This window comes from Geotrypetes seraphini, chromosome 15, assembly GCF_902459505.1.
Source record: "Geotrypetes seraphini chromosome 15, aGeoSer1.1, whole genome shotgun sequence".
Lineage (NCBI taxonomy): Eukaryota > Metazoa > Chordata > Amphibia > Gymnophiona > Dermophiidae > Geotrypetes > Geotrypetes seraphini.
In genome coordinates, this window is record NC_047098.1 from 17,820,523 (window position 1) to 17,838,780 (window position 18,258).

Below are 18,258 nucleotides of genomic sequence, written 5' to 3' on the forward strand. Positions count from 1 at the left end.
TGTCCTTCTTCCCTGCTCCCATCTGTCCCTCTTCCTTGCTCCCCCGATCCAGCAGCACCTCTTCCCTGCTCCCCCGGTCCAGCAGCACCTCGTCCCTGCTCCCCTGATCCAGCAGCACCTCATCCCTGCTCCCTCGGTCCCACTTCCCTGCTCCCATGGTCCAGCAGCACCTCTTCCCTGCTCCCACTGTCCTTCTTCCCTGCTCCCCCTGCCCCTTTTCCTTGCTCACCCGATCCAGCAGCACCTCTTCCCTTCTCCCCTGGTCCAGCAGCACCTCTTCCCTGCTCCCCCTGTCCCTCTTCCTTGCTCCCCCGGTCACATAGCACCTCTTCCCTTCTCCCCCTGTCCCTCTTCTCTGCTCCCCCTGTCCAGCAGCACCTCTTCCCTGCTCCCACTGTCCCTCTTCCCTGCTCCCCCGGTCCAGCAGCACCTCTTCCCTGCTCCCCCAGTCCAGCAGCACCTCTTCCCTGCTCCCCCAGTCCTACTTCCCTGTTCCCCTGGTCCAGCAGCACCTCTTCCCTGCTCTCCCTGTCCCTCTTCCTTGCTCCCCCGGTCCAGCAGCACCTCTTCCCTGCTTCCCCTGTCCCTCTTCCCTGCTCCCCCACTCCAGAAGCACCCCTTACTTGCTCCCCCGGTCCAGCATGGTCGTTTGCAGCCTGGTGAGGATCGCGGCCGGCTTTTGCGAACCCCACAGGCCGTTCTGCATCTTGACAGCACGTTCCCTCCGATGCGATCGCGTACGTCAGAGGTAACGTGCTACTGAGGTGTTGTGCGGCCTGTGAAGTTTGCTACAGCCGGCCGTGATCCTCACCAGGCTTCTTTGAAGGCATCGGCAGTGGTTGGTGAGTGAGGGCGGGAGGGGGGGAAGCTCCGGAGTGTTCCCTGTCACCGTGTTCTATAATAGAATTCGGCCAGAGAACAGAAAACACGGCGACAGGGATCATAAATATGTATATAGTGTTTATGCAGTATATGTACTGTAGATATATATATATAGATATATATATACAGTGTATATATGTATATACTGTTTATGCAGTATATGTGCTGTAGATATATATATATATATATATATATACACACACACACATATATATATATATATATCCTGCGGTATATAAACTGTTATTATTATTATAATGTATATATATATACACACACACAGTCTTCATATATCTATATATGTATATATGACTGGTTGCTGGGCAAAGAAGACTCTCTAGGCTCCAGTAACAAGAGAGAGTCCCCAAGGAGCTACATATCAGTAAGTTAGCAAAATGGAAAAGCCGATACATCAATTGGAACCTGGCAGACATAAAATCTATCAAATACTAATTACTCAGACTTCCTTCCTTCCTTTTAAGTGTCTCTAGGGCCACTTCAGAATGCCAAATTTAATTTTCTGTCACTAACCAAAAGAAAATGGAATGATGGAGGGTAACATTAAATGGACTTCAAGATCACTCATCTATAGATGACCAGAAGGAAGGCACAGCCAATGGCCATTATGTATATGACATAGGTAAATTAAGTAGTCATACAGATGCGACCTCCCAGTCTAATTCCCCTCAGTACTCTATTATGGGCTTTTCCTGGACTGATTTCTACTGGTTAGAAACCAAAGGGTGAAACACTTGAAGGTACATTGTATAGTACCTTCCACTCCAATATGTAAGGAGAAAAGTTTCAAGTTTATTAAAAAAAATTTTAAACCGCTTAATCAGGTTTCTAAGCAGTGTACAATATAAAAATTACATAAAAACAAATTTAAAAGTTAGGGATACTAAACAATACCAAAAGACGCATAATAAGACATATGGGAGAGAGGAGAGAACTACAATCGTGATTGAAAGAGCACAATGAAAGGGAAAAAGACAATAGGTTAGGGTAAAAAGCCATAAAGCTTGATTTTGTCCTTAAGAAGACAGTTATTGTCCAAAAGCATCCTGGAACAAGAATGTTTTAAATTTTCATTTGAATCGATTTATTGCGGATTCACTGCGCAACTGATTGGGCAGCAAATTCCAAAGAGAAGGGGGCGATGACCGCAAAATTATTGGAACGCAACGTGCTGATTGATTTTAATGATGGTATAACAAGAAGGTTCTGTGACATTGAATGAAGCGATTTTGAAGGACTGTAAGGAATTTAAAAGTCTATCAATGAATTCTGTGGTTGATTATTTAAACGTGTTGTAAAAGTTAACAGTAGGATTTTATAACTAATTCTAGGTTCAACGGGTAACCAATGCGTGCTGAACAAGAGAGGTGAAATGCATGAAACACAGAAAAACTGTAAGAACAAATGTCAACTATACACTTCTCAATGAAAACTACTGGGTCAAACTTACAACTATGTCTCCCAAAAGAGCAGAATCATACAACAGAACTAGAAAGGAAGAACTAATAAAGTAAACTTCACTTGAAAATATAAACTTTCAACCTGAGAGGAGCTCAGAACCTTGAAAAACAAGGTGGAATGAATGCTAATGGGGACAAGCCCCTATAGACATTTCAGTGTTCTATCATTGCATCCTCTCCCGTGTTAGAAAGAATATAGTGAACCAATTTTTTCAAAAAATTGAATTAATGTCCCAAAACAATCGTGTGAACAAAATAGTAACTTCAACGTTTTTTTCAAAAATGTGAACTTACGGGTCCTTATGGGTGCTTTAGGAAGCTGTCTCACTCCAGCAGGCTCTAACGCGTTTCGCCGCAAGGCTTCTTCAGAGAGCCGCCAAACAAGCTGGAACTGAGTGAAAACTTCTTCCTTCCTCGTCACCCGTGATTACATCACTTCCTGCCTGCTGGAGTGAGACAGCTTCCTGAAGCACCCATGCAAGCTAAGTTCACATTTTTGAAAAAAACGTTGAAGTTACTATTTTGTTCACATGATTGTTTTGGGACATTAATTCAATTTTTTGGAAAAATTGGTTCACTATATTCTTTCTAACACGGGAGAGGATGCAATGATAGAACACTGAAATGTCTATAGGGGCTTGTCCCCATTAGCATTCATTCCACCTTGTTTTTCAAGGTTCTGAGCTCCTCTCAGGTTGAAAGTTTATATTTTCAAGTGAAGTTTACTTTATTAGTTCATCCTTTCTAGTTCTGTTGTATAACTATACACTTCTTCCTCCATACTCGTGGTTTCAGCATTCACGGTTTCGATTATTCACGGTTTTTAGCTTGCTGGCTCCCCCCCCTCCCCCAATTACATCAGCTTGCAGAGAGAAATCACCGATATCAAGCATTTATAGAGAAAATCGGTGATTCCCAGCACTTTCTTCACCGTGTTTTGCCTCTCCTTCAGGAACAGGCCAGGTCTTCCACCATGTTTATTCACAGTTTCACTATATTCATGATGGTTTTTAATAGAAAACAGCGAACAACATATGAAAAAGTTATTTGCGGTTTTTCTGTATTTGCGGTTCTGTTAATCCCCTATCACAGCGAATACGAAGGGAGAAGTGTAGTATCTCAGCAAAAATAACAAACACCTATACACATCTACCTCATTTTATTACCTGCAACATGTCTGACTTCACCCAACTACTCTATGCCTTAGTACCTCTCCCGCATGGATTACTGCAATGCGCCACTCAACGGTCTCAGGACAAAGAATGTACAACTTTTCCAAAATGTACAAAACGCAGCAATCCAGACTTCTAAAAAAACCTCCACGCTCGCGACCATCTCCCAGACACTATTGGCAGTTCACTGGCTGCCCATAGCCAAACGTCGTGTCTTCAAAGGCCTGATGCGAGCATTCCAATCTTTGCAGAACATGGCACCGGACTGCGTGATGAGCAAGCTCCCCTCCATATGTGGCAATTACGGTCCTCGAGAGCCACAGGCAGGTCAGGTTTTCAGGATATCCACAATGAATATGTACGAGATGGCTTTGCATGTACTGCCTCCTTGAGATGCAAATCTATCTCATGGATATTTATTGTGGATTATCCTGAAAACCTGAGCGGCCTACCCCTTGGCCAGAGAACTAAGCAGGGAGATGAAGCACCCAAGCATCTATTTAAGGTCACACAGCAGAGGTAGATGATGGTGGTGGGATGGGATACCTAGCAGAGTCAAGCTACATGCAGGTGGCTCTTACTTACATCTCCGTTCATTAATTTACAGTCATCCTCAATCTCATCTGCGCTGTCCTCGTCCGACACATCTCCCTCCTCAGCATCTTCGCTAATGTTCGCAGGAAGTTTCTTCCCCTGGGAAGGGAATCAAAGAAGAGATGATAGGTATTTCTGGCATAAGAATGCACAAAGACTGGGACCCCTTGCAAAATGGTCATTCTAGCTTATGTAATGGTACAGCAGAGCAGGAACCAAATATTTAAAAAATTGTTTTTGAAATGCAACACCTTCCACTCCTGTCTACACTTTATAATTTCTCTTACATAATTTTCAACTTTTTAGATTAAGTTTAGTAGTATAGCTTAAGTATTATTATTATTTTATTTTTTTTTACAGTGAAAACTATTTGATTGAATTTTGCTCAAAATATTTAGGATTGGATAGATGATGATACTGAATGCTTTGATGATCAGAGCAAAAGCATTTTTGATAGCCCAGCACAAACTCTAGCAAAATATAAGGAGGAATTCATCAAGGCCTGGTAAAAGTTCACCTTGATTCCCTGAGGGATTCAGCAACCTGCAGTATCCTGGTATTACAGGTTGTTGGAACCCAGGGCAAGAGAATAATGTTGCTTGCAAGCTACCTCACAAGCATCGTTATTCCTGTGACCCTAATGCAACTCGTGGTGGATCCCTGCAAGTTGCACTAGGGTATTTGCATAGTAATGAGATGCAAAATGTGCATTTGCATGTTTTGCATCTCCTTACTGCCTATCCTGCGGCAACTTAAATATTGCTGTGATATTTTATGTTAAGCGCCATTAGGGCCATTTAATAATAATAATAATAATTTTATTCTTATATACCCCCAAAGCCGTAGTAGTTTAAGCCATGTTAAGGGCAGTAATAGTTTAAGGGCCATAGTAGTTTAAGTCACGTTAAGGGCCGTAGTAGTTTAAGTCATGTTAAGAGCCGTAGTAGTTTAAGGGCTGTAGTAGTTTAAGTCACGTTAAGGGCCGTAGTAGTTTAAGTCATGTTAAGAGCCGTAGTAGTTTAAGGGCTGTAGTAGTTTAAGTCACGTTAAGGGCCGTAGTAGTTTAAGTCATGTTAAGAGCCGTAGTCGTTTAAGGGCCGTAGTAGTTTAAGTCATGTTAAGAGCCGTAGTAGTTTAAGGGCCGTAGTAGTTTAAGTCTTGTTAAGAGCCGTAGTAGTTTAAGGGCCGTAATAGTTTAAGTCATGTTAAGAGCCGTAGTAGTTTAAGGGCCGTAGTAGTTTAAGTCACGTTAAGAGCCGTAGTAGTTTAAGGGCCGTAGTAGTTTAAGTCATGTTAAGAGCCGTAGTAGTTTAAGGGCCGTAGTAGTTTAAGTCACGTTAAGGGCTGTAGTAGTTTAAGGGCCGTAGTAGTTTAAGTCATGTTAAGAGCCGTAGTAGTTTAAGGGCCGTAGTAGTTTAAGTCACGTTAAGGGCCGTAGTAGTTTAAGTCATGTTAAGGGCCGTAGTAGTTTAAGTCATGTTAAGGGCCAAATAACGTGACTTAATGCCCTAACCCAGCAGCAGCAATTCTTATGTTCTTAACCTGGCATAAAACAATCGTGACATTTACTCGGAAGGCCAAAATTTTATTCATTCCCCTGAATGGCAGAACTACCGAAAGGACGTGCTGAGGATTGAGTCGGTTCAGCAAACGGCCACCAGGATGGTCATGGGGCTCAAGGATCTCACGTATGAAGAAAGACTAAAGAAACTGCGGCTGTACTCACTTGAGGAAAGAAGAGAACGGGGAGATATGATTGAAACGTACAAGTACATCACGGGACGCATCGAGTCAGAAGATGATATCTTCTGGCTCACGGGACCCTCGACCAGCAGAGGGCATCCGCTGAAAGTCAGGGGAGGGAAGTTTCATGGCGACTCCAGGAAGTACTTCTTCACCGAAAGAGTGGTGGATCATTGGAACAGACTCCCACTCCAGGTGATAAAGGCCAGCAGCGTGACGGATTTTAAGAGAAAATGGGATACTCACGTGGGATCTTTAATGGAGTAAATTCAGGGGAGGGGATACTTGGAATGGGCAGACTTGGTGGGCTATAGCCCTTTCTGCTGCTTTTTTCTATGTTTCTATGATGGCAGATAAAGGCCAAATGGCCACAGCATCCACTATCTCCTCCTCTCCCTATTGGCTAAGGCTCTTAACATTTGCATCTCCTCTTCCTATTGGCTAAAGCTCTTTACATCTGCATTGTGAGGTCATAGGGCTTTATGGTTATAGAAACAGACTCCCACTCCAGGTGATAAAGGCCAGCAGCGTGACGGATTTTAAGAGAAAATGGGATACTCACGTGGGATCTTTAAGGGAGTAAATTCAGGGGGGGGAGGTTACTTGGAATGGGCAGACTTGGTGGGCTATAGCCCTTTTCTGCTGCTTTTTTTTTTTTTTTTTTCCTATGTTTCTATGGTTTTTTTAAAAAAAAAATTCAGCAGAAGCCGGAACCAATTTTGTTTCAAGGTCCTTATAAACACAGTTTTCCCCCATTTGGGCAGCAACCGTCGTCTTCTGCTCAAGTGCGAGAAATAATATTTTGTTTCCTACAGCAGGAAACCGTTGCACAATTTTGTTTCTTAAATAAGAATTATCCAACTGACGGGTGAAAAACTGTGCTGTAAATCAAAGAAAAGCGAAACAGGAAATAGAGTTAAGGTGGCAACAAGAAAGCCCACATCAACATGATTTAAACAGGCAGGACTGCTCTCAAAGAACAGGCACTAATGAAAGCTATTTCCGCAGGTGAAATAGCATTTTATTTGGAACAATTGCTCGTCTGAAAACTGGCCACCCTCAAGGCAGGTAGACATAGGTGCATGCAACTCACATAACCTTTCCTGCTTTGCCGGGGGGGGGGCCTTTATAGAGACGGGGTTAGGTTGGAGGAGAGAATTATGGCTAGATGACATTTTCAAATCCATGCATGATATTTCTAAAGGATACACAAGCCGCAGAAAGAGCAACTGTAAATCTATGCAGCTGCTTTTTATTTCTCGGGAGGGGGGGGAGGAAATATCAAAGTAAAATGATGACCCTGGTTTGAATATGATTATTGGTTTGGTGCAAACCTCGCAGGAAAAACATAGCTGCATTTTTTTAAAATCAATAAACACAAAGGTTATGTTTTATGTAAATTGCCCCACCTTTAAAAAAAATATTCAAGGCCTACTACATGGCAAAATAAGGAAAAGACATTCCCCGGCTTAGCCTGCTCCTTGATGTATCTTTATTACGCCATCGTCTATGCTCCATCTATGCAGGTGGGCAGGGATGAGGCAAAAATCACTAGAGCCATCTTACTGACTCAAGACAACAGAATGAGTAGGAGGAGGAGCGAGGGGGGCGGTCCGCCCTGGGCGCCATCTTGCTTGGGACACCGGCACCCCTCCTCCCACTCCTCCCCCTGCTGCACGCACGCCCCTTCCCTACCCCCATATCTTTTAAACTTTGGCACGAGCGGCCATCAATTTGCTGTCCGCGTCAGCTTTGGCGCGTGCTCTGACATCACTTCTGGGACCCGCGCCTAGGAAGTAACATCGGAGAGAGCGCTGAAGCCGACACGGACAATAAGTTGGTGGCTGCTCGCGCTGAAGTTAAAAAGGTACAGGAAAGGGGTGGAGCAGGTGGGGGGAAGGGGTAGGGGAGGGGCTTCGCTACCCCAGGCGCAGCTCACCCTCGTTACGCCACCGATGAGAGCATCTTGTATTTGAAATTAAAAGGACTAAATACAAGCGAGGCTCGGCCAGTCTTGGTTTTACCCTTCACAAAACTGAAAGTACAACTCTAGTGATATGATGTAAGAGGGGAACTTTAAAAAGGAGAAACTGCATTAATCTGGCAGAACATACGAACGTAAGACTAGCCTTACTGGGTCAGACCAATGGTCCATCAAGCCCAGTAGCCCGTTTTCATGGTGGCCAACCCAGAGGCTTCCCCCATATCCTAATAACAGACTATGGATTTTTCCTCCAGGAATTTGTCCAAATCTTTTTTTTTTTAAACCAGCTACGCTATCCGCTTTTACTACAACCTCTGGCAACACGTTCCAGTGCTTAACTATTCTATGAATGAAAAATTGGCCTAATGTAGAGAACATATAAAGGTGGAGGTGCTCTATATAACAAGTTATATGAGACCCCACCACCAAAACTTCATTCTAATATACTTGTAAATTAAAAAAAAAAAAATAGTGTGCATTATTTATGAAATGACCCTCATATTATAGTATGTGTGCATATACGAAGGAAGATTGATTATGGTATAAATGTGTCTGTTTTGAAAACCATCTCATAAAAAGCTAACTATGTATTGTAACACCATTACAGAAGCTCATGTAAACCACTCTGAATTAACTCAGTCATTAGTAGTGGTATAGATGCTTTCAATAAACAATATATGTTACTTCAAAATACTTCTCCCTCCATATTTGCGGTTTCAGGACTCACGGTTTCGCTTATTTGCGATTTCTCGCATGCTGATTCCTCCCCCCAAATTACATCATGAGTACCGATAAAAAAGTTTAGTGCATACCAACATTCACTCAGACAATCACTGCTTCCATGCTTTCACCCACAAAATCGCTGCTTCCCAGCCTGAAATTTGCTGCTTGACTTCTATCAGTGCCAAGAAGAGCAGCGGGAGGGAAGCATGAGCTACTTGGGGTAAGTGACAACGGCTCAAGTCTCGCAAGAGGAACGCCAGTGTCAAGAACAGCGGGAGGGAAGCATGGGCCACTCAGGGTAAGTGACAGCAGCTTCAGGCTCGGTTCGGATCTCCAATCCTCATGCGGGAAAGGGCGGGCTGAGGTCCCGCTCCCTGCGTTGAGTGTCTGAAGCTCAGGTGGAGCCACACTCAGAGGAGACAAAGGATCCGTGGAGCAGCTGAACTTCGTTCCTTCATTCATTAGCAGGGACTAGGGCGCCCTCAGCCAAACTTTGCATTGGGGAGTTGGTGGACTGGAGAGGGAGAGATGGGAAAAAGTTACTCGCAGTTTCAATATCAAAAATGCTGGCTGTTACAAAAAAATGCAAACAACATACAAAAAATTATTTGCGTTTTTTCCATAATTTGCGGCTATGTCCCACCCGTAACCACCGTGAATACGGAGGGAGAAGTGTATACTACAGAACCTATTTACGCAAAGTTGGTCCTTGTTTTACAAACATTCTATGTTGTGACTTAAACGCTTACTATATTAAGAAATGAACTACAAGTCCCAGCATGCAATGGGGTAGGAAAGCAGGCTAATCAGATTGTCCCTACATATTTAGTAACTCTAAAGTAAAAAAAAAGGAAGTATGTTACCTTAACTAATATTTTGCTTTTCAGGCTCTCAGGTGATGGAAGTGTAGTGGAATCTTCATTAAACACAGAGGAGAGGTCTAATTTATCTCCTAAGATTTCTATCAAATATTGAGCCATTTTCTTCTGTTGGAGAACACTGCAGTGGTTCTCAATGGATAAGATAACTGGATATCTGCCAAAAGGAAAGATAGAAGTTTCTGAAGCTGAAATTGATGAAACACATCTGAAGTCTGAAATGAATCAATAATACAATTTACCAGTCTAAAAAAAAAAATAAATCATGATATCTAAATATAAAACTACTTTTCACAGAAAAGGCTGCCACCAAACAAAACCTGAGGGGCAGAATCAGGTCATACCTATAGTATAATTCCTTACGTATATAGCTCTGCTATCAGGTTCTAAAGTTTTGGCTGAGCAAAGCCACCAGCAACAAATATCAACCTAAAAATATTCTAAATATTACTAACCCCCTTACTAACGCATAGCGCGGGTTTTAGCGCTGGCAGGGGCAGTAACTGCTATGGCGCTCTTTGAAATTCTATGAGTGCCGGAGCAGTTACCGCTGCTGCCGGCGCTATGCGTTAGTAAAAGATGGGGTAAATTAGCATATATAAGTAGCATATAAATTAGCATATAAATTAGCATATAAGAGAAAATTTATAGCCTAAAGAAATTCAGTTCCAAGCACTCTGTAAATCATCAGTTGAGTTAAAAAAAAAAAAATTCCTCACAATGGTTTATACTATCAAAATTGGATTACTGTAATGCACTCTACACAGGTCTGACTACAAAGGGTTTACACCACTGCTCTAATAGATTCAGAATGTTCTAGCAAAAACAATCTCATAATACCATTTTTGCAAAATCATCACTAGCTACCAGTACGGCTCTTAAAGGAAATGGGCCAGAGTACTTAAGAACATATGAACATATGAGTTGCCATACTGGGACAGAATGCAGGTCCATCAAGCCCAGTATTCTGTATCCAACAGTGGCCAACCCAGGTCCCAAGTACCTAGCAAGATCCCAAATAGTATCCTAGGAATAAGCAATGGATTGTCCAAGCCATCTCAATAATGGCTTATGGACTTCTCTTTAAGAAATTATCCAAACCTTTTTTTAAACCCTGCTATCCAACTGACTTGTATCACATTCTCCAGCAACAAATTCTAGACTTTAAGTACCTGTTGAGTGAAGAAATGTTTTATCCAGTTTGTTTTAAATCTACTATTTAGTAGGTAGTTCTATCGCATGCCCCCACTCCTAGTATTTTCAGAAAGAGTCAACAAGCGACTCACTCCATTCCACTCAGTATTTTATAGATCACTATCAGATATCTCCTGAGCCATCTTTTCTCCAGACTGAAAAGCCCTAGCCACTTTAGCCTTTCCTCATAGGCAAGGCGTCCTATCCCTTTTTTTTTTCATTTTCATAACCCTTCTCTGACCCTTTTATATAACTGCAAGATGTCTAAAGTCCTCTCAAGGAGTAACCCTAACCACACCCTCACCAAAGAACATCATGAGCTATGACACCCGCCAGTGAACCTTCTCTGAAGTATCCTCCATATTCTAGAATGCCCTCCCTGAAAAACTTTACTCAACACAAAACAATCTATGAGGGATGGGGGGGATTTTTGGGACGGTGGAGTGATTTGTGTAGAGTTCCATTGGTTAAAAATGGGCAGTCTTTATTGTGATGGACCATTATGGTCTTTTGTGCCATTTGATGGAGAATTATTGCATTTTGCTGTGCTTGTTATATGTTTTCTACATCTTGATATTTACCAATAAAAATTATTGCAACGTAATTTAAACCCCAACATCAGAATATGTACTGAGAATAAGTTCGGGTTATTAGAGTGGTGGAATTTAAGGTTTGCTTTTACAAAGGTGCGTTAGGGCCTTATCACGCGGAATAGAGCACGCTAGCCTCTACCGCCTCCTCTTGAGAAGGTGGTAGTTTTTCGGCTAGCGTGCGCTCTAGCGTGCACTAATCTGGTGCGTGCGCTAAAAATGCTAGCGCACCTTTGTATAAGGAGCCCTAAGTGATGGCTCAAAAGATCTTCAGGAAGAAAGACTGGCTCAAATTCATCTTATGCAAACTATCCCCCTCAACAAGAAGCTAGTTTGCATTTTTGGGCTAGTCACGGCTGACACAGCTGTAATTTACTGTAGTAAAAAAAAATTATTTTTCAGCAAAAAAACCCGATCGATATTCAGCCTGTGGCAGTCAGCAGTTTTTAAACTTATCCAGCTAAATAATATTTAACAAGCCAGAAGCCATTCTTGGCTATTTAAATAGGCTGAATATCGTGCAAAATCTCTTCAGCTCCGCCGTTACTTGACTTTTCTCTATTCAATCATTTTCCATACCCCGCTGTGTCCTCTTCCTTAGCTATTGAACTTTGGTTTTTGTTCTTCATGCTTAGAACCCATCCGTCTGCAATTTGAAGGAATACAAGGGTAGAAATGCGATTCTAACGTATTCAAGAGCTGATTTATTCAAAGCCTATTTTACCTGATGAATATCATGTGCTATTTAAAAAACAAAAAACAAAAAAAAAACGTTGAATAATGCTACAGATTGATTTTAACCTGAACTGCTACAATCGTTTGCCATTTAGTGACATTTAAGTGGGTGTTTATTTTAGAATTTTCACCGAGACAATAGACAGAAATAATTTAGATTGGAGTCAGTACATCTGTCTGCTATTTTCCCATTTCTCATGCAATTATGCAATACCAGATGAGTGGAATAAGGTTCTTCAAGAGAACAAGGTCTTCTGTCTTTTAGATGTTTAAAAATAATAGAAAACCAGGATTTCATTTTCATTTTCAGTACAGAACTTTAGTAGCATTGTGTGGCTTGGTACTCACTCACTCATCCACCAGACATCCTCTTCTACATTACATTATGCCTAAGCTGTATCGCAGGAGGATTGCGAGGATCTGCAACGTGACATAAACATGCTCGAGAAATGGGCCGCAACATGACAAATGAGGTTCAATGTGGTAAGTGTAAGGTGATGCAAGTCGGTAACAAAAATCTTATACACAAATACAGGATGTCCGGGGTGGTACTTGGAGAGACGCCCCAGGAAAGAGACTTGGGAGTACTGGTCGACAAGTCGATGAAGCCGTCCGTGCAATGCACGGCAGTGGCAAAAAGGGCGAACAGAATGCTAGGAATGATTAAGAAAGGGTGCCTCATGAGCGGCTACTTAAGAAGCTGTGGAACCACGGGGTGGGAGGGGATGTACACAGATGGATCAGGCACTGGTTGGCCGGCAGAAAACAAAGGGTTGGAGTGAAGGGCCAATACTCTGACTGGCAGAGGGTCACGAGCGGTGCTCCGCAGGGGTTGGTCCTGGGACTACTGCTATTCAATAAATTTATCAACGACTTGGAAACGGGGACGAAGTGTGAAGTTATAAAATTTACAGATGACACCAAACTCTGAGTTAGGAACACAGAGGAGTGTGAAGACCTGCAAAGGGACCTAAGCAAACTGGAAGAGTGGGCAAACAAATGGCAAATGTGCTTTAACATAGAAAAATGCAAGGTCATGCATATAGGGAAAAGGAACCCGAGGTACAGCTACAAAATGGGGGGAACATTGCTGGGGGGAAGAGTAATCTTGAAAAAGACTTGGGTGTGCTGGTGGATACAACAATGAAATCATCAGTGCAATGTGCAGCGGCCTCGAAGAAAGCTAACAGAACGCTGGGCATCATTAAGAAGGGAATTTCAACCAGGACGATGGAAGTCATCATGCCACTGTATCGTGCAATGGTGCGCCCGCATCTGGAGTACTGCGTCCAATATTGGTCGCCGTACCTCAAGAAAGACATGGCGATGCTTGAGAAGGTCCAGAGAAGAGCTACGAAAATGGTAAATGGTATGGAGGACTGTTCATACGCTGACAGGCTGGACAAGCTGGGGCTCTTATCCCTGGAAAAGAGGAGGCTTAGGGGAGACATGATAGAAACTTTCAAGATCATGAAGGGCATGGAGAAGGTAGACAAGGATAGATTCTTCAAACTACGGGGAACCACAAGCACAAGAGGGCACTCGGAGAAACTGGAAGGGGACAAGTTTAGAACCAATGACAGGAGGTTCTTCTTCACACAGAGGGTTATGGACACATGGAACGCGCTCCCGGAGGAAGTGGTCGGGCAGAGTACACTACGGGGATTCAAAGAGGGATTGGATGGATTCCTGACGGATCAGTGGATTGAGGGATACAGATAGGGGTAGATATGAGAATGGAAAGAGTATAGATAAAAACAAGGGGGCTATAGGGCTAAAGCAAGATAACTTGACAGGTCATGGACCTGATGGGCTATAGGGCTAAATAAGATAACCTGACAGGTCGTGGGCCTGATGGGACACCGCGGGTGTGGACTGCTGGGTGTGATGGACCTCTGGTCTGACCCAGCAGAGGCAAATTCTTATGTTCTTATGTTCTTATCACGAACAGATCGGAGAAGGTTACCATGCTGCTGTACCGGGCCATGGTACGCCCCCACCTGCAATACTGCATCCAGCACTGGATGCCATACATGAAGAAGGACACGGTACTACTCAAAAGTAGAGAAGAGCGACTAAAATAGTTAAGGGGCTGGAGGAGTTGCCATACTGCGAGAGATTAGAGAAACTGGGCCTCTTCTCCCTTGAAAAGAGGAGACAGAGGGGACATGATCGAAACATTCAAGATACTAAAAGGGAATAGACTTAGTAGATAAGGACAGGTTGTTCATCCTCTCCAAGGTAGGGAGAGCGAGCGGGCACTCTCTAAAGTTGAAAGGGGATAGATTCCGTACAAACGTAAGGAAGTTCTTCTTCACCCAGAGAGTGGTAGAAAACTGGGTCGCTCTTCCGGAGGCTGTTATAGGGGAAAACAACTCTCCAGGGATTCAAGACAAAGTTAGACAAGTTCCTGCTGAACCAGAACATATGCAGGTAGGGCTGGTCTCAGTTAGGGCACTGGTCTTTGACTTAGGGGGCGACGTGGGAGCGGACTGCTGGGCACGATGGACCACTGGTCTGACCCAGCAGCAGCAATTCTTATGTTCTTATATTACCCATTTTAAGTGTATAGTCACTGGCGTATTTTGTTTCTTTAGATGACAACAGTTAACTGCTGAAAGATCTTAATCACCTACATAATAGCGATATGCACCCAGACCAAATCCACCTTTATTGGAAGCTCCTTCAACCTTTTTTTAAATTAGAAGTTGAGATATACAGAAACAAGGTAGGTGAAGACTCTGTGGCTTATCCAGGTTGCCTATTCTCTCCTGCTCCAATGCATCAGACCCTATTTATTCATTCAAACATTTACATGGCGGATCCAACAATAGTTTTTTGTGCTGTCTAAATAAATTAATATTTAAAACAATCATGCTTCCATCATAGTCTGTTTGCAATAAATCAGCCCATAGTCTATCAACTTGCAATCCACATGAGGGTTTCAGCGAAAGCACCCTGGGACACGCGGGTCTTCAATCTGTTTCTTTAACAGCGAGATAACCCCCTTTCACGCCACAATAAACACAGGAGAACATTCTACACTTCTGGTGCTTTCAGGGAAAACACTTCTCCTGATGGTAAGATAAGCAAACCTCTAACTCTGGGACAGCCAACAATTTCCATTAATTACTATTTATACTCTATCAATTGTTGTTCAGGGTGACAGTGTAGTGGTGAAGTGAAGATAAGCCAGTAGACCTCACAAAAGAACAGAATAGCAGAAAGGAGGAGGGTGGAAATAGTTGGTGGAAATGTAGTGGACATACTGTCTCTTACTATGCTCTCTCTCTAATTTCTGTCCCTTCCTCTTTATAAGAACATAAGAATAGCCTTAGTGGATCAGACCAATGGTCCACCAAGCCCAGTAGCCCATTCTCATGGTGGCCAATCCAGGTCACTAGCACCTGGCCAAAACCCAAGAAGTAGCAACATTTCATTCAGAATTCTAAAGAATAGCAAGATTCCAGAACCCCAAAGAGTAGCAACATTCCATTCTACCGATCCAGGCCAAGCAGTGGCTTCCCCCATGTCTTTCTCAATAATAAACTGTGCACTTTTCCTCCAGGAACTTGTCCAAACCTTTCTTAAAACCAGCTACGCTATCCGCTCTTATCACAACCTCTGGCAACACGGTCCAGAGCTTAACTATTCTCCGAGTGAAAAGATATATTTCCTCCTATTGGTTTTAAGAGTATTTCCCTGTGCCTTCCTCGCGTGTGCTAGTCTTTGTCATTTTTGACGGAGTGAAAAATCGATCCACTTGTACCCGTTCTGCTCCACTCAGGATTTTGTGCACTTCAATCCTATCTACCCTCAGCCGTCTCTTTTCTAAGCCCTCATTTATACACCTCCTTCCACCTTCCCTCCTTGCCGCTATTCTATTCTCCCATGAGGTCTACTGGCTTATCTTCACTGCAGTTCTCTCCTTCCCTTTTACTCTACACTTTTTTGTTTTATTTACCTGCTACACTGTCACCTTTTATTCCCTCACCACCCTGAACACACTCCCTCACTGTCCATGCATTATTAACACAGTGCTTTACAGAGACATATAATAGACAGTTTTTGCTCCTTCTAGCTACAATTTAGATAAGTAGACAAACAGACCAGAGGAAAAAAATAGATGGTGTTTTTAGTCAGAAACAGCAAGACGTTAATTAGGTAGAGCTAATCAGCAGGAGTTACAGGTTGGTTGACTGAGAAAGGGACAATATTAATTAAGTAAAACTATAATGAAAGAGGCTCCTTAAGACTCTATACTGTGAACATGTCAACATGTTGCTTTCAGTATTGTTTTAAAACAAATGCACAAAGTGATACGACCCACGTACCTCATCCTTTTCCATCAATGACCATTCGTGCACTTTAAGCCAGGAGCAGACCGACCATATGGGCAAAGGAGCAGTGCTCAAGGGCCCAGAGAAATTGGAGGGCCCAGCACTTCCCACCAGCTGTCTGCCGCCAAGCTTGCGGCCTGCTCTCAACTCCCACCTCCTTCTCAAGCAGCTTCCTACTTTAGCAAGGGAAGGACGCAAGCTCAGTGGAAGACAGCTGAAAGGAACTACTGCTTCTGCTATAAGGGAGGGGTGGGGGGTGGGGGAGACAGTCCAGAAGCTTTACTGCCCAGGGGGCCCAGTTCCCTGACAGTCATCCCCTACTTTAAGCCAAATCATCATGAGCCTCATATAGAAATCTACCTGCTATATCTATGTAGGAACACTTTATCACATATATTTTGATTTTGTGGTATATAGCAATCAAAACTCTTAAAATTTAAGGCTTTGCTGGGCTAAACCACCATGGAACTGAAGAATTGCTAGTCTCTGTTAAAAATAAATTGAGCAGAGTTAGACTGCGGAGTGGGCCTGAAGGGTACCTACTCATTCTTGATGAAGGCATATTTGTTAAGAGTTTCAATAACATCTTTAAAGAGGATCTTGGAAGTTAAGGTGTAGCCATGGTGTACAATTGGCTCTCCATCTGGTCCATCCCAACAGTCAACTGCAAGACAGGAGAAAGCAAGAAATTAGGGTCATATTGGATCATACTAATTGTCCCTCTAGCCCAGTATGCTATTTTCAACAGTGGCCAATCCAGAAATCCAAATAGTTGTAGCATTTCATGCTACTGATCCCCCCATGTCTATCTCAAAAGCAGAAACAAGCTAACATACCACTATAACCAAAAAGCGCATCACGCTATTTTACCACGGCCTCAGAACTGGAGCCTACGCATAATATGTTTATCACAAACTCGGGTGATCAGCGTAGCAACTTAGCTCCCTGCTCCAATCATTGACCGCTTAAACTTAAAACGTGTAAACTTTAATAATTTAACCCTTAAATATTTCTTATAGAAAATTTTTTTTTTATAATATATAATTTTAGCTCTTTTTGTAAAAACCGCCTCAGTATCAGTGCAATTTTGTCCACATTATTTAATATGCGTATATGCACTACTCAAGGATTTGAAAAGATGACAAGCTACTTATCCTAAACAGCGCTTGTCTCTGGATACATTTTTCAAGCAGTGCTTGTGCAACACGGCTTGTGCAATACGGCTTGTGCAATACTTGAGCACTGCTTGAAAAATGTATCCAGAGACAAGCGTTGTTTAAGATAAGTAGCTTGTCATCTTTTCAAATCCTTGAGTAGTGCATATACGCATATTAAATAATGTGGACAAAATTGCACTGATACTGAGGCGGTTTTTACAAAAAGAGCTAAAATTATATATTATAAAAAAAAAATTTTCTATAAGAAATATTTAAGGATTAAATTATTAAAGTTTACACGTTTTAAGTTTAAGCGGTCAATGATTGGAGCAGGGAACTAAGTTGCTACGCTGATCACCCGAGTTTGTGATAAACATATTATGCGTAGGCTCCAGTTCTGAGGCCGTGGTAAAATAGCGTGATGCGCTTTTTGGTTATAGTGGTATGTTAGCTTGTTTCTATTTTCAATCATTACCACTGGGGATACTTGTTTATAGATTATCTCAAAAGCAGACCATGGACTTTTCCTTCAAGAACATGTCCAAATCATTTTTTTTTAAACCCAGCTATGCTAACTGCTATTACTATATCCTCCAGCAACGAGTTCCAGAGCTTAACTATTCGTTCAGCGAAAAAGTATCTCCTCCTATTTGTTTTAAAAGTATTTCCATGCAACTTCATTGAGTGCCCCCTAGTGTTTATAATTTTTGAAAGGGTGAAAAATGGATTCTGTTTCACCCATTCTACACCACTCAATATGTTATAGACTTCAGTTATATCCCTCATCG

At 42.5% G+C, this 18,258-nt stretch overlaps 1 protein-coding gene across 7 annotated transcripts in view; it reads right to left on the reverse strand.

Moving 5' to 3' along the window:
• PLCH2 (phospholipase C eta 2) overlaps positions 1-18,258 on the reverse strand; it is a 599,022-nt gene that overhangs the window by 108,073 nt on the left and 472,691 nt on the right. For all 7 annotated transcript variants that reach the window (XM_033921959.1, XM_033921954.1, XM_033921956.1 and 4 more), the window contains 3 exons: positions 16,857-16,977; positions 9,440-9,611; positions 4,118-4,225 (listed from right to left, as the gene is read on the reverse strand). In XM_033921959.1, the coding sequence (XP_033777850.1) occupies positions 4,118-4,225; positions 9,440-9,611; positions 16,857-16,977 (401 nt within the window). The remainder of the gene's footprint in view (positions 1-4,117; positions 4,226-9,439; positions 9,612-16,856; positions 16,978-18,258) is intronic.